This window comes from Filicampus tigris, chromosome 10, assembly GCF_054856515.1.
Source record: "Filicampus tigris isolate MCC_2025a chromosome 10, RoL_Ftig_1.0, whole genome shotgun sequence".
Taxonomy (NCBI): domain Eukaryota; kingdom Metazoa; phylum Chordata; class Actinopteri; order Syngnathiformes; family Syngnathidae; genus Filicampus; species Filicampus tigris.
The window spans coordinates 7,320,001-7,335,712 of record NC_141226.1 but is presented as its reverse complement, the minus strand read 5'-3'; the positions used below and the strand labels follow the sequence as shown (position 1 = coordinate 7,335,712).

The 15,712-nt window shown below is 43.7% G+C and overlaps 2 protein-coding genes across 2 annotated transcripts in view; both read left to right on the top strand.

The window, feature by feature from the left end:
• The first annotated feature begins 489 nt into the window (after positions 1–489).
• sall2 (spalt-like transcription factor 2) lies at positions 490–11,220 on the top strand. The gene is made up of 3 exons (XM_086044244.1): positions 490–785; positions 5,877–9,665; positions 10,319–11,220. The coding sequence occupies exons 2-3, from the start codon at positions 6,012–6,014 to the stop codon at positions 10,604–10,606; spliced, it is 3,942 nt and encodes a 1,313-aa protein (XP_085900370.1). The 5' UTR covers positions 490–785; positions 5,877–6,011; the 3' UTR covers positions 10,607–11,220.
• A 2,626-nt stretch (positions 11,221–13,846) lies between these two features.
• The window catches only part of mmp14b (matrix metallopeptidase 14b (membrane-inserted)), a 21,600-nt gene continuing 19,734 nt past the window's right edge, over positions 13,847–15,712 (top strand). The window contains exon 1 of the mRNA XM_086043494.1: positions 13,847–14,244. Coding sequence (XP_085899620.1) covers positions 14,143–14,244 — 102 coding nt within the window. The 5' untranslated portion in view covers positions 13,847–14,142. The remainder of the gene's footprint in view (positions 14,245–15,712) is intronic.

The window sequence follows — 15,712 nt, the reverse complement described above, 5'->3', positions numbered from 1 at the left end:
ACATTCCAAAAACATGCATTGTAGGTTGATTGGACGCTCTAAATTGCCCCTAGGTGTGAATGTATGTTTGTCTATGTGTGCCTTGCGATTGGCAGGCAACCGGTTCAGGGTGTCCCCCGCCTACTGCCCATAGACAGGTCGGCTCCAGCACGCCCGCGACCCTTGTGAGGATAAGCGGTTTGGATAATGGGTGGATGATGATGATGATGATGATGATGATGGTGATGATGATTTGGAATTTCATCACAGTACAAATCTTTTATAACTGACATGGGCTGAGCTGTCCATTTGAGTGTGTGTACGTGCGTGTGTCTGCGAGTGTGTGTTTTTCGCGAGACGCACTCTGAGAGCCAATAAGGAGGTAACCGTGGTCACTGTTTCCCAGAGGACCGTCTGGCGGTGAGGGTCATTAATTATAACAGACAGACAGAAAGACAGACAGCCGGCACCGCAGAGAGCGCAGACAGGCCCAGAGACGTTCAAAGACAAACAAGAAAACAAGCTTCCCCCTCTTTGTCGAGTCCATCCGCACCGCCATGCTCGCCCATGTCTCACCGCAGCACACTCAGGAATAGTTGTTTATTTGTCAGTAAATAAAGAAAAGCGATTAGCGAGGGAGATAAATAATTGAGGGGGAAATGCGGCTATCCTACTGCGCATCCCTGGTGGTGAATAGGGAAATAGTGCGCCAGTGTCCCGCCTGAGAGGAGGCGTCGATCATCCGAGCGCCGGAGCCTCTCCTCCTTTTTATTATTCCGCAACCAAAAATCATCCTTTCAAACATGGTAAGTTATTTTTGTATCATGATCGAGAAGCTGTGTAGCCTATTGTGGCCTATAGGGGGGTTGGGATGCACATCCGGGACATTTTTTTCCGGTCATAATATTTTATGAATCATAACTTGTTATGATGTGGGGGCGCGCGCGGCGTGCAACAGGTGCTCGTACAGTAGCGGGAGCGCGCATTTCGCTGCCATACATATTTGTGTGCGTGTTTACGACGGACATCGCACGCCTGCTGCCGTGTCGTCGTGGGGTTGGCGAGATGGCACGACGGGATCTTGCTGGCATAATGGACGGACTCGTTTTCTCTTTTTGACAAATTGCGCATATGTTTGACTTAAATAATCGGTTAATGCAGCCTATTACGATCATATTGCCTGGCTTGAAGAGATGAGTTATACGGGTTTGACTTGGTTTGAATATACATCAGATATCCATTTAGTAAAAGCCGTGTTAATTATGACCTTCTTTGTGAATAACTTCAATCCCCCGTCATGCGTCTTTTCTTTCTTCTACCAGTGCACCTCTCTGCACGTGTTAAACATGTCGGCGTGAGGGTGAAAAGGGAGCATTGTGCCTCCACTCACTGGCATCATGTGTTGGAGGAGGAGGCGATGCTCATTCAGCTGTGCTCTCGCAACGCCATTGTTGCAAATTCCACCTCGTCTCAAGCGCCTTGTTTACTAGGGTATGCCATGGAGAATGTCTGCACTGAATCGTGAGAGTCGCCACACTTCTTTCGATTGGCGTGTCATAGACCTTGTACGTGTTACAATTTGACTGGCATGAACGAGCATTTTATTAGCACCCACCTGGGCAAGTGGTTCACTTCTGTGAAACTAGCACTGGAATTCCTGGCTCGGCTTATGTGCATCCATTTTAAACACACATTTTGATTTGCTTGTTGTCTGGATAATCCATAATGAGAATTTACTAAAGAGAGGGCAATGAGCCTCGGCTCACCATTTGAATGACAAGTGGCAAATGAACAAGTAAGCTCTGTGTGTGTTGGGGGTGTAAGTGCGTGTATGTGTGTGTGGGTGTGTGTGTGTGTGTGTGTGTGTGAAAGGATTCTCGGCTGAGTGAAACTCAACAATAAACTGGATAGATAAACTTCCTTGTGCCCACTCGTCCTGATGGGGGAAGGTGGGGTCAAGTTTTATAAAAGCAGAAGTACATATATGTGCAATAATACTCTGGTAAATGTAGAAGTATGATTCATTTCTGTACTTATGTAAAAGGAAAAAAGTATGCAAATGGAATTAAAGGTGCATTTTTTTCTGCCATACCAGTTTGAATAATTTGGCAACAAAACCAAAACTTCTCTGTACACAAAATATCCCCCCCTTATTAAGTAACAGAGTGTTCATACTGAGAGGAAGAAGGGTGAAAATCACATTATATGTTGCAATAACTAGCTCAACTTTATGCTGTCAAAACACATTCCCATTGCTCTGCTAATGTTGAGAAATTACTAACAAAAAATGCAAAAATAGCGAACGATAACAATTGAAAAAATACACCTTTTTCAGATTAAATGAACAATTATTGACCAGCAGAAGATGGTGGTTATCAGCCTGGCACAAGACACGTTGTACAGTATTAACAGTATTTGCCACAAATGTGTAGCACCATTGCCATTAATATTCCCTGGTTTACGTTCCTCCATGGTTCTGCTATTCTTGTTTTTCCTCCTTACAAGTCTCCAAGATATTAACCAAATCGGGTGGATTTTGCTGATTAATTCATATTCCACAAATATTCTTTAGACGACAAGCTAATTCAGACTTCCTCACCAGCACCTCTGCTGGTTATAGCATAGTAATGCACTCTATTTTACCCTCAAGAATTGCATGACAATGTAATGAATCCACACAAACAATTCCACACAGTGACAATAAATATATCAGGGGTGTCAAACTCATTTTTGTGGCAGACCACTTTGTAGTTATGGCTTCACCCAGAGGGCCATTGTGACAGTGAAACCAAATAAATGATTAATCGTTTCATCATTTTATTACACACACAACAAACTGATGGATTACTAGTTTTGAAATCAGAAGTCAAGGATAGCAGTTTGTTCAATTATTGTTGAAGCTAATGTAAACAGGGTAACATTAGAAAATCTCAACATTACTTGTTACTTGTGACAATTATGGAAGTTCACACACATGATTTGGTCCCCGGGCCTTGGCTACACGTAGCTGGGATTTTTTTAACAACCGTATAACCCCGTCCCCTCCCCCCGCCTGCGTTTGAATATACACTAAAAAACGCATCCACACATGCCAAGCCTCTGAGTGGCAGTAGTTAGCCAAATACTGTCCATTCAGAAGGAATTTCCTTCCTTTGACGTCACTTCTTCGAAACCAAAAACACAGCACCAAACTCATTCGGGAGAACCGACAAGAGGTCAGAATTGCTTTTAAACCTTTCAACGAGAAGCAGTGGTTGGTTGCAGACAAATAAGTAAGCAAAAAGCACATCGAGAATGGCTATAACCAACGCAGCGCGAGAATCCATGACTCGTACGAAAACACAAGTCGCGCAATGACGTCAAAGCATTGTTGTCGCACGGTGACGACGAAAATCTCCGGGTGTATCCGTCAGAGCTGGCCAGTTGACCCTTTTTTGCCGGTTCGGCCACGACCGTCCACCCTTGACCTGGGTACCCTTCCAGCCTCGACCCCCTACCCTTATTCATAAAAATTAGCACGCCCCGCCCCGTGAAAAAATAAAAATAAAAAAACGTGCATGACGCCGCTGCGGTAGGGATGCCAACAGAAGAGCTTTATTTAAAGACCACTAGCTGGCTAATTTACTATTCAAACCCGCTGTGGACACGCTTTAAACATGGTTCAAACGCGCCACTAGTACTACACTAGGACCCTGCTGTGTGTGCTTACTTCCATTGCGAGCCATGGGATTGGTTTTGTTGTATTGTATAATTATTTGGGTCCAACAGACGGCCAGAAGTTGCAGTCAACAAGTTACTTATTTTCGACACATCCCCTCGTTCAAACTTCCCGGCCTTCAAAATAAAAGCATACCAGCAAACCACTACACAGAAGGTTTGCTACGGCGTATTTCCGGAAGCAAGAAAGAGGCCGGAAGAAGTGCATGAAGTCCACCTTGATGTGCCAGCGTCATCCTTGAGGGCTGCGCCTAGCTTGACTATACCCGTGAAGACAAGTTGTTTTGAAACATTTACTTTCCATGTCGGGGGGCGTCGCTAAAAAGACAGCGACAACAATGGATATCGTGCCTGCTACAACCATAAAGGGACCGAGATGACTAGACGATGCATTTAATTTTATTGCGAAAACGATCTGGAAGTTGGCGACTAAAGGGGAACGTGGTTGAGTAGCTTCTTTACACACACATACGTGACATAACACCCACGCCGCTGCCAGACTAGTTTGCCTTGCGTGCTGCATCCTCTCTCTCCTCCTCTCCGTGTGGGAAACTGTATGTCATCGCAACATGTGACATAATGGACCGATCAGAGCAGCAACAATTCTTGTGTGCGTGGCATGTGTTGCAGACCTGTCCCCAACAGCACAATTGCATAGGTCATGTGAATCAATGCGGCAGTTGTCGCTCGCGCCGATGCGGGAGTAGAAAGAAGCCTAAAAAGAAGCCTTTCACCAAATAGGCTGAGATTAAATTTGACTTCTTCGCAACCACGTCACAGGCATGAGGGTCGATTAGTGAGCCAGACTAAAATCCACTTCTGGCCATGCTTAGTCCAGCCCTTTTTAAAAATTTGTCACCCCCACCCCCCGCCCAGGAAAAGGGTATCTGGCCGGTCCGGCCCCGGGACGGACTGTCCAGCTCTGGTAACCGTCCACAGCAAAACGCGATCCGGTGATATCCACAAATCTCCACCGCTGCCGGAGTTTTGCGCTTTCACTGAAAAAACTCCAGAGACGTGTGGATGATAGGGCTAACCGCAGGCTTATATCCGGCCTTTTCATTTTCAAAAACCCAGGCTACGTGTAGACAGGGCCTAGCTTGTTGGGTTTTGAACTAAAGCCACAAACAGGTCATGTGAAGTTAAATTTGCATTTCAAACCATTTTATTGCTCAAAGGATAAAAAAAGGTATGCTGCAGTTGTTGTGGATAGTTTACGTTGTACTCTTGCCGCAGTGATTACGTAGTTGCTTTGACAGCCTGTGAAACTGAAGCGTTTTCACTTTTTGCTCAGTGCCTCACCGGCCACCCAGAATCACCTCGGTGAAATCCACAGACAAACACGTGGGAGGAAAAAGTACTAAGTGTGGTGTTTGCTGAAATAATTCCCCCATGGAACTAAGGGTTGAGGGATGTGTTGGGGGACGAGGTGTATTTGTTGTTGCAACGTCCATTTGGTGATTGGTTTTCCTGTTTTCCCTTGGGAGACATGTTCAGTAAAGTCTTTTGTGATACACCTCCTCTGCGTCTCCTTTCCTTTGGCAGCACATAAGTACAATAAAATATACAGAACTAGAACATCTTTTAAAGAATGTGTTATGTAAGCTTAAAATGGTATTGTCAGGTTATGGTGGCCCTATTAAAGTCTCTTTGTCTCTTTAATTTGAGCTTTTTTGCTGGGCACTGAAGCACAAGCATGCACATGAAGAAGTGCAGTAACATAAGTACTACATTAGATTGTGTTAGTTATTTACTTCTTGCATGCAAAGTGCTTTTTGCATATACAGTAGACTTAGGACTGTTTATGTGGCCATGTGCTTTCACATCTGTCTCTTGATCCTTTTGGGCGAAGTAAGATTCTTGTTGGTCTGTGAGTCATTTGTCTGCCAGGATGTTGTTATTTTCTTTGCACGCCAACTTCTTTTCTTGGCCTTTCTGCTCGTCCTTAAACTATATCTAGGATTGTGACTGCAGTCTTTAGGCGAGTGTAACAAAACATTAGACAAAAGAAATACAGTGCCTAATACAGACCCTGCAGATATGACCCCTTTGAACCGACAGGACGTAAAGCAAGGGGTGGTTGCGTGTACAGGCATGTTGTGTGTCAGTGTGTGTGTTTTCCAACTGTGCAAATGCAGCTTATATCTGTGTATTACATTCAAATCTTTTACTTTTCCCAGGTGGCTCTTTGGCAGTGAAGTCATACCCATTCCACCCAGATTCTCCCTCGTGCTCGTCATCTTTTATTTGCTCAAAGCATCCAGCTGGATCATATTTTCACTCACCTCCCAAGGCCTTCGAGACAGACTCTTTATATGCACAGGAACCAGAATATTCAATCTCCTCAAATCAGTCCCTCTACCAGCCCCTTAAATACCGCCAGTCCTCCCTCACGCTTTACTACCCATACTCAGACCTGTCTTCTTCACATCTACACCCACCTGCCATTGGCCTCTTGGTTTATAAACCCAAATATTCTGCAAGTGGCCTCCCACAAGCTGCCCTGGGGTGCACTCATGGCCTCTCCCAAATTGGGCCTGTCAGCCACGACCACCTCCTCATCCACATCGTCTTCTGCATCCATGTGTCCTCCGCAACCTGGAAGCCCCAGCCGTGTGCCCGAGGGTCCCCCGAGTCCTGTTACTCCGACACCTAGTCCAGGAGTGGCGTCCGCCTCAGCCGCTCCCACTCGGGCCCAGTTGAGTCTGGCTCTGATATTGGAGGAGCTGCGGGTGCTTCAGCAAAGGCAGATAAACCAGATGCAAATCACAGAGGAGATCTGCAGACAGGTACTTCGTCTGGGTGGGGCATCTTACTCTATAGACACCCCTTCTCAGCATCTTCTCCCACCCCTACCTCAACTCTGTCTGGAAGACAAAAGGCCCAGCAGCCCAACTACCCAAACCACTGCCACTCAGCCTTCCACAACTGTCGCTCCTCTCCTGGCATGTTTTTCAACCTTACTTCCCTCTCAGGTGGCCAACAAACCTTCCAAATCAAACAATGCCTTGTCTCAAATCTTGCAAACATGCAAGCCCCAGATGGAAGGTGCAGGTGCCAATCCAGGGGTAAATAGTTACCTGAGAGTGAATACGCAATCTTCTGACCATTCCACATCGTCAACCGCTGCCATGACTTCGTCCACCTATCCACTTGCTTTATCTTTGGCTCTACCCAACCACTATTTCAACGAGAAATCTCCAAATGACATCTCAATGAGTGAGCACTGTGGCAAGTCCTACCTAAATGCGGCCCTCTCTTCGGTATCCCCAAATGCACAATATGCTTTGCAATCTCTCTCTGGAGGGGTAAACCCTTCATCTACCTCTTCCTCTAGCGGTCCTAGCCGACTCCAGCACGCTTGCCGTTTTTGTGGGAAGATTTTTAGTGGGGACTCTGCCCTGCAGATACATCTGCGTTCACATACTGGGGAGCGGCCCTATCAGTGTCCTGTGTGCCTCAGTCGCTTCACCACCAGGGGCAACCTCAAAGTGCATTTCTTACGCCACCGCGAGCAAAACCCCGAGCTCTCGCTTTCACTCCTTCCACCATCTTTGTTTGGCGTGGCTTTGCGGGCCGCCGGGTCCACAGATATGAGTCAGACTAGTGGCAGTGGTTGTAACAATAGTGCTTTGAAGATGCCAGAAAAGAAGCCAAAAATCAGGGCTGAGGATGAAGTATATGGAAACGAAATGGAGCTCAGCGGCACCAATAGTGGGTTCCCCTTAGTGGCATCAGGGGGGTCCACCCCTTGCACGCTGCCTCTGCCTCCAAGTGTGGATCTGGCCTTGATTTCACATTCCTTGCTTCAACTTAATAGGGCAGCAGCTGTAGCAGCTGCAGTCTCAATTGCTTCTGGCTCATCTTACTCCTCTCCCTCCACCTCCTCAGCCCCCTCTTCACTAGCCACCTCCTTACTTTCAAATCCGACGTTATCTTCACCATCTACCATCACAGGATTGCTGAAGGGTTCAAAGCACTCCAATAACTCTGATGAAAACACGCCCCCTCAAGCACCCATGCTTTCTCCTGCCGCTTACTCTCAGCTAGCCCACCTGCCCAAGCTTCTTTTCCCATCTGGTTCCTCGAGCTCTACCTCAAGTGCCACGCACTCAACACTGCACCCAGCTTTGGGGTTGCTCTGCAACCCCTTACCCTCGAATACAGGCTCCCACCAACCAGCTTCTTCCAGCTTTTCTCACGTCGCTTTCCCTTTCTCTCCCTTTCATAAACCTTCTACCACTGTACCGTCCTCCATAGCTGTCTCTACACCTACATCGGAAACTTCCAAGCTGCAGAGGCTGGTGGAGAAGCTGGAAAAGACAACTTCTCAATCAACTTCTCCATGGGCTTCTTCCTCTATTTCCACCTCTGCGATGGCGGTGCAATCAAGCAATACCATGGCCTCCCCTGCAAGTTCGACAAACATTAATTGCACAAATACCAGCACTTCTACCACATATATCATGGCAGCTCCACCCTCCTCTACCCCGGTCCCCACATCTGTTTCAAACTTCACCCGGCAGATGGTTGCTGCCCTTGGCATGGGTGTCAATAATGCAAGTGCCATTGCAGGAGGGTTGCTGCCAGCACTGAGCATCACAGGCGCAGGCAACAATTTGGCGACCAATCAGTGTGGTGTGTGTCTTCGGGTTCTGAGCTGCCCCAGAGCACTGCGCTTACACCAAGCCACGCACCTTGGAGAACGCCCTTTCCCGTGCAAGTTGTGCGGAAGATCCTTCTCAACCAAAGGCAGCCTACGCTCACATCTGGCAACCCATCATGCCCGGCCCCCCAACGCTCGTGTCCACAACTCTTGCCCACTTTGCCAACGTAAATTCACCAATGCTCTTGTACTTCAACATCATATTCGGATGCATCTCGGTGGTCAACTGCCCCCAGTAGGCACTGACGAATCTACCTGTGACATCACAGCTCAATCAAATGCTATATCACAACCCGAATCCAACAGCAGTGAACAGGGCAATGCTCCAAGTAAAACACCTCAACCTGGCAATTTAACGAGCCTATCCCCGAGTTTACAATTTCAAAATGTAGAAGCGGACTCATGTCCTATTTCTGATAGTAAACTTGTTCAATACACTGCAACAAGTACTAAATCTGGATCCTGTAGCCCAGACCTCAACCCCCCAACTGATCTTAGTCCTGACCCCTTCATGAATACTACAACTCAAACTCCACCAGCAACCACTGATGACCCTCCTTTCCTCTGTGCAAGTACCCAACTGCCATTCACCCAGAAAACTGAATTTGATGAATTTCCCCTGGTTGACAAAAATGACCGAATTGAGCAACCCACCCGGGATCCATTCTCCAAATCAGCGTCACCTGTTGCCCAAACCACTGCATTGCATGATGTCATAGCCGTGGACTGTGACGAAACAACCTCGTTTTCTGAGGCATCCGTTATCCCCACATCAAATCCGCTGGACCGACAAAGCACACCTGCAAATCGTGCCCCCTTTGCTTATAGCTGTCCAAGTACAATTTCTTCTTCAACACAGAATCAAGATGTTACTACGGCTGTAGACACTCCAGCCCCGGATCCAGGCTTAGCCTCCTCCGGGGTCCAATCACCTGAACCTAGGGAAGAAGACAGAGATCAGTTTTGTACTCCAACAACACCAACGCAAGCAAAAGTGCCTGAGGAATACCCCAAAATGATGTCAGCCTCAGAAAGTGCAAACAGTAGTCAAGGAAGTGATTCAAATCGGGCTTCCACTTTTGCAAGGGAGACAGGTCAGAATTTTAATTTTGACTCTTATGAGAGAGACAACCCAATAGATGGTGTGAGTAAGATTATTGGATCTACCCCAAGCGAAGCACCGGAGGTTTCTGTTCCTCTCAGCCTAGCCCCAACTCTCCCGTCTCCAATAGCTCGCCCCGAGAAGAAGACCTATTGCTGCGCTGAATGTGGAAAAGCATATGCTAGTCGCAGCGGGCTAAAGGTAAGAAAATGTTTATGAACATCAAAAATGTACGGTGAATGATTAAATAAACATCTCGGGGTGCTGAGCCTAAACAACACATTCAAAGTGTAAAATCTGTGCAAATATAACGATTTTACACTTTACATTTACATGAAAGTAGAGCATACTCTCACAAAATATATATTGTACTGTATGTTTCAAATATATATATTATAACATTGTTATGACTGTACTAAGGCCATTACAAGTTTTTTCAACGTGACATCTTGGCTGGCAGTTAGGCTGCAGCTCATCCTAATGAGAACAAGCGATGCAGAGGATGGATGGATAGATGATGATATATCATTGTAAGAGTTGTAATAGCTCAAGGGGAGGCATGCAAAGGGCCTTTTGATCACCCCCTCAAGATACCGAAAATGGTTCCATGCACGATGAATGGTAAAGAATCAAAATCCGAAATCCTGTTTAGTTATTGTCATCTAGATTGACCGTGTTAGATGCAAATAAACAGTCACTGGCCTCTTTTACTGAGCATGAAATGAAAAGAAATGCTATCTTTAAGTAATCTGACTGTTTTGCCAAATTTATAATGTCAGTGCTGCATGCTTGAATTTTTGCTGTGTTCCTCATTGAATGATGTTGATGCCATTGCTTTATTTTGTCATGCACAGGGGCATATGAAGCACCATGGTGTAGTAACCAAAGCAACCCGCCCTTTAGCCCGCAGTAGCCGATCATCTGCTGACCAAGCTCAGTCATCTACATCAAGAGGCTCCTTGACCATTCCGGCCTCCACAAGTGCAGCGGGTTTCTGGAACCAGTACCAAGCCTTCCTCAACACCAGTCCTGGGTCAACCGATGATACTGCTCCTGCCAGCCAGGAAATAAATGAGTCTGCAAAATCTCCTTTGCAGTCTGAGCTGGAAAAGAGTGCTCCCAATGAAGCGGGAGATGAATGAACTTGACTCAGTTTGAATGGCTGAATACTGCTTCCTTGCTGCATTTCATGTAGCCTGTCAGTTTGATAGTCACAGTAACGTTTGTATGTGAAAGTTGTTAGTCAGTGGGTTTGGTCTTATGGCAAAAACAGACATACTGTATATCACACAAATCCAATTATTCAAGTAAATCTGTTGTCAGTAATTGCTGTGACACGACTTGTTGACTAACTAAGCGTATCAATGTTGTATGTCAAATCTGGTTTCGTTTTCTACTCGACACTGAAAGGTAACGTCTACCTCAGGTATGGTATTCAAATCTGACCTATTACCAAGAGGCTCAAGCGAAAGAGACTTCCTTCAGAAAGAATTTCACTTTGCAATAACAAACCAGACCAACAATATCAATGCATTTCTGCGTGGAATATTATGTCATTTGTCTCTTATGTTCTGATTCATATACAGTACAATAATGTATTGTGAAGTAACCAGAAGCACAACTGCAATGTTTGTGAATCTACTAAGGACATGAACAATATGAATGTTGTTTGGTGCAAAAGTAACCTGTGGCACTAGCTACTAAAACAATATAAGGTTTATGTTTGTTGTGAACCGTACATTCATTATGTCTGTATTAAAAAAATGAGATGGTAACAAAAGTAAAACATACAATCATCTTTATTTTAACGGCACATTAACACACATGCTGATAATCCATCACAGTGAATAGTACGGGGAAATCAACCCAAACACATTTTTTTCAAGAACATGTTCCCAGCAGGTCCACCAGTTGAAACACGGCATTCTGATTAATATTGCGTTTGTGGAATAATTAATCCACCCGTTTTTAGCCATCTCAGGGGGCGGCCATTTTGTCACTTCTGTCAACTGAAAATGACATCACAACTGCTCAGGGCTCACATTATGACCAATACTGGCTCAGCTTCAGAAAACAGGTCAGCTGTGATTGGTCGTTACCTCAGTCCTGAGCAGTTGTGATGTCATTTTCAGTCGACAGAAGTAACAAAATGGTTGCCCCCGGAGATGGCTAAAAACGGGTGGATGAACTCTGATTCCCCAAATGCAATACGTATCAGAATGCCTTGTTTCAACCAGTGGGCTTTCTCTTTAAGCACACACTGGAGCACAGGAGCAGGGTGAAAAGTTGAGAGTTTTCACTTTCAGGTCATGCTCATCTGGCTGGGGCCCCATGATGACGGACTGTTCTTAAGCAACAGCCGCAAATAGTTTTCACTTGTGTGTTAGGGGACTGTACTAAAGATCATTTTTAAATAGGAAGTCAATTAAAAAAAAATCTTCACAATATGTTTTATGCAGCCCCACTAGTCTAAACACAGTATTCTGATTAATAATATTGCATTTGTTGAATACGATTTAAGCAGTAAAAGCCCCATGTTTTTCTCCATCTCAGAGGGCGGTCATTTTACCACTTGCCACCGACTGACATTGACATCACAGTCACACGACCAGTCACAGCTCAGGTGTTTTCTAACATGCTTTTTCTCAATAAATCAAAAATAATATAGAATAAAGCTTAGGTTAGCATATTGGCTTGGCAATTGGCAAGCATTCTAGTTCCTCCTATGGCCCCTTTGTAAAATTAATTGCCCATCCCTGCTATACACACTCACAGCCAAAAACCATAGTACACAACCTGAAGAAGTCCAATACTAGAAATACATAAAAATACAGTACATAGATAATCATGCTTTATTGTAATGGACATTGCCAGTAACAATTTACAGTACCATTTCTTAGTTACTGTGGTGATAACTGATATTTTGCTTCCCTCATGTAGGAGAATGAGATAAAACTACAAACATAATTTCATGAAGTTGGAATGTTGTGAAAACAAAACAGAAAACAATGATTGACTAAACCTTTCCAACCTACATTGTGTTAAATACGATACAAACACAAGATATTTAGTGTTCAGACTGATGATGAACATTACCGTTTTTGTTTGTTTGTTTTGCAAATATTCCCTCATTTCATTTTGATGCCTGTGACACGTTTCAAAAAACCTGGGACAGTGATAACAAAAGATTGGGAAAGTTGAGGAATACAAAAAAAAAAATTGCAACAAATTTAGGGATTTCATCATCTATGGTCATCTGTCCATAATATCTTCTCTATCTCTATCTCTAAGATTCAGAGAATCTAGAGAAATCTCTTCACATAAGTGGCAAGACCAAAAACTGACATTGACGTGATCTTCAATTTCTTAGGCAACACTGTATTGAAAAACAAGAACATTATGTAAAGGATGTTGCCATCCGGCCTGAGGAACACTTCAGAAAGCCGTTGTCAGTTATCACCTTTATCTACAAATGTACAAATTTGTCCGCTGACAAATAATTTTTTGTGGCATCAAAAGCTGTCTGGTGATTTTTTTTCTCAGTACATGAGCACTATATGAGTTGATAAAAGAAAGTATTTTGAGTGCAGTTTTTTTTTCAAAGTTAATAAAACGAGTAAGTATTGTAGGTAATTGACAATTAAAACTAAAATTATACTTTTTACTTTTGCACTTAAGTACATTTCAGAATCAGTATGTGAATTACTGTACTTTGGTAAAGGAGTTGAATCAGTACTTCTACTTAAGCAGTTTTTTTTGCACACTTTCAGTACTTAATACTTAAGTACAAATTTGGACTACTTTGGCACCCCTGTGTGCCTTTTCTTACTTCAGATGTTCCCGAAATCCCGAAAAAAATGTAATACAGTAATTGTAATTTTACAGTACAGTACTGGAGGTCAAGAGCTGATTTTAGCACAATGTGAACGTTAGATGGCGCAATGTTCTCTTTGACTCAAAGGCAAAGTGAATCTCTATGGTACCTGAATTTACATTTGTGGTACAATATTTATGGTCAGGCAGGCTGAACTGAAAGGAGTATGCAAGATGTAGAATACAGATTTGAAATAGATCCCGTGTACAAACCTGAAGGGGGGGGGGGGGCAAATCATACTTACATTTTAATGTTAGTAAATCACAAACGCCTGTTCGTATTAATTGTTTTAGTAAATACTTGCAATACAAAATATTATCATTTTTACTTTTTTACTATTACTGAAATTATTTTATTATTTTATGGTCATTTTGCGTGCTTGGGTACAGTCCGTGAACGTTTTCAGCAACTACAGTATTTTATGACATCCTTGATACATGCTGGCTAGTGGGCGGGCGTTTTCTGAACAGGCTGTGGGGGGGGCGTTGCAAACTACCACCACGTCTGCATGGAGAAGACAGGAAAAGGGGATGCGGCTAAAAAGAGGGGACACAAGTTCTACCTAAACAACAACGGACTTTTTTCTCCTGTAGTCTTCCCAAGCTTCAGCTAAAACTGGAGAATGCGTGTCGTTGTTAACTAACTTTAAATAATTGAAGAAGTATCAGGCGCTGGTAGCCGTAAGGATCTTATTTGTATGTGTTACTGACTTTGTATTTGAAGAATGTTTTGACAACGTGGAGACTGCGTCAAATTTAAAGACAAAACGACCCCTTTGTAATAGTTTGACTAGAGAGTAACGAGATGGCACCGAGGAGGCTGAAACTGTTGGTCCGACTGCTGCTGCTGGCGGTGCTGTTGGACACGAGCAAACAGGCGGGGACGGACAAAAAAATCAATCCTGAGGTGAGTTTGGACTGAGGTGAGAAGGGAATAAAATAAAGATTGGGTGGACAATGGAAAGTACCTCAAATGAAACGATGACAAATAATCACACTTAGTGGCATGTGTGCCAAAGAAATTTCGTACATCTCAGAATAAAATATGGTAATCGTATTGATCCCCTGAGGGGAAATTTATTTATTATAGCAGTACTCTCACTGATCTTCCTGTTGTTCTCAAAATATTTCCTCCAATTGGAAATAATGGCAATAGAAATAATGATTAGCTCCAACTTCCAGGGTCAAACTGCAGGTATTTTCAGTAACATGCAGCTATCATACAAGTGTAAAAAGAAATTAACAACAAACATCTAAAAATGATGTGCATGGTGATTATTCATTGTATGCTTTAGACACTCCTTGTTGACGCTCATTGCATTAAAGCTCAAGAAAAAGAAAAACATGCCCACAGTTAATACTTTACTTATAAGGTATGCTGAGGTAGTGTGTGATGCCATTTATGATGGTAGTTCAATGAAGTTCTGTAAAGAAAAAAAATGAATAGAATTAAAGTCTTTTTTGTGAAAATTCTGCAAAATTCCAAATGGTACAACTTCAGAGCATTCAATTTTGGATGTTCCACAATCCCTCAGAAGCTGTAAGCAGCACGGGAATCAGAGATGCTTTGTAAGGGCTTTAATCTTCAGGCGATGACACGGCATCATTATTTTTTTGTTGTCTCTAATGTTGATGTATAAAAAGTCCTATTTTAGGAACCATAGGTATTTAGAATGTGAAAATACTAGCTTCAAACATATGCTACCATTTGATTTGTTTACTTAAGTTCGATACACTGAAAAAGCTCATAACTATTACAAGCAGTACAAATTACAGTGCTTGTTGAAGAGTAGAAGTTCTATTGCTTGACTCGATCAGCGTGCACCCGAAGTCACCCTTATGAGAATGAAAAGATGATGAAAATGAGTCTGGGTTTGAGACAGTAAGTTGTTTTCATATATGAGAATTGATTGTATGGTTTTTGTGATCTATGTTAATAGAACATCAGTAAAGGACGATAATGTCAACAAAAGTCAATTGTCGTTGGCGCAGTGCAACATGTGACCGGGGTTAGCGGAAGCAGCCCATAATGATAATAGCGCTCATGAAAACGCTGAAGAGTGCTGAGAATGCAAAAGCAAGGAAGCATGAGAACGCAAATGGGGAGAAATCTGAGTTTGTATTGTGGTCGGGGCAGAGTCAGAGGCAATTTTTGTGGGTATGGGAGGGGGTTTTGAGAGCTGTGGGTCCGTTAATATTTAGGGGGATGGGGAAATGTAATTGTTGACATCTGTCTTAAGTTACGGCTCAGCAGACTGGGAGACGTTCTTCAGCCTCTCGGAGAAAGAGTGAGCTGTGGAAAAACATGGCTCACTGATAAGAAGCAGCAGTTTTTCAGCTTTTTCAGTGCCTTTTTAGAATAATTACGGCATGAA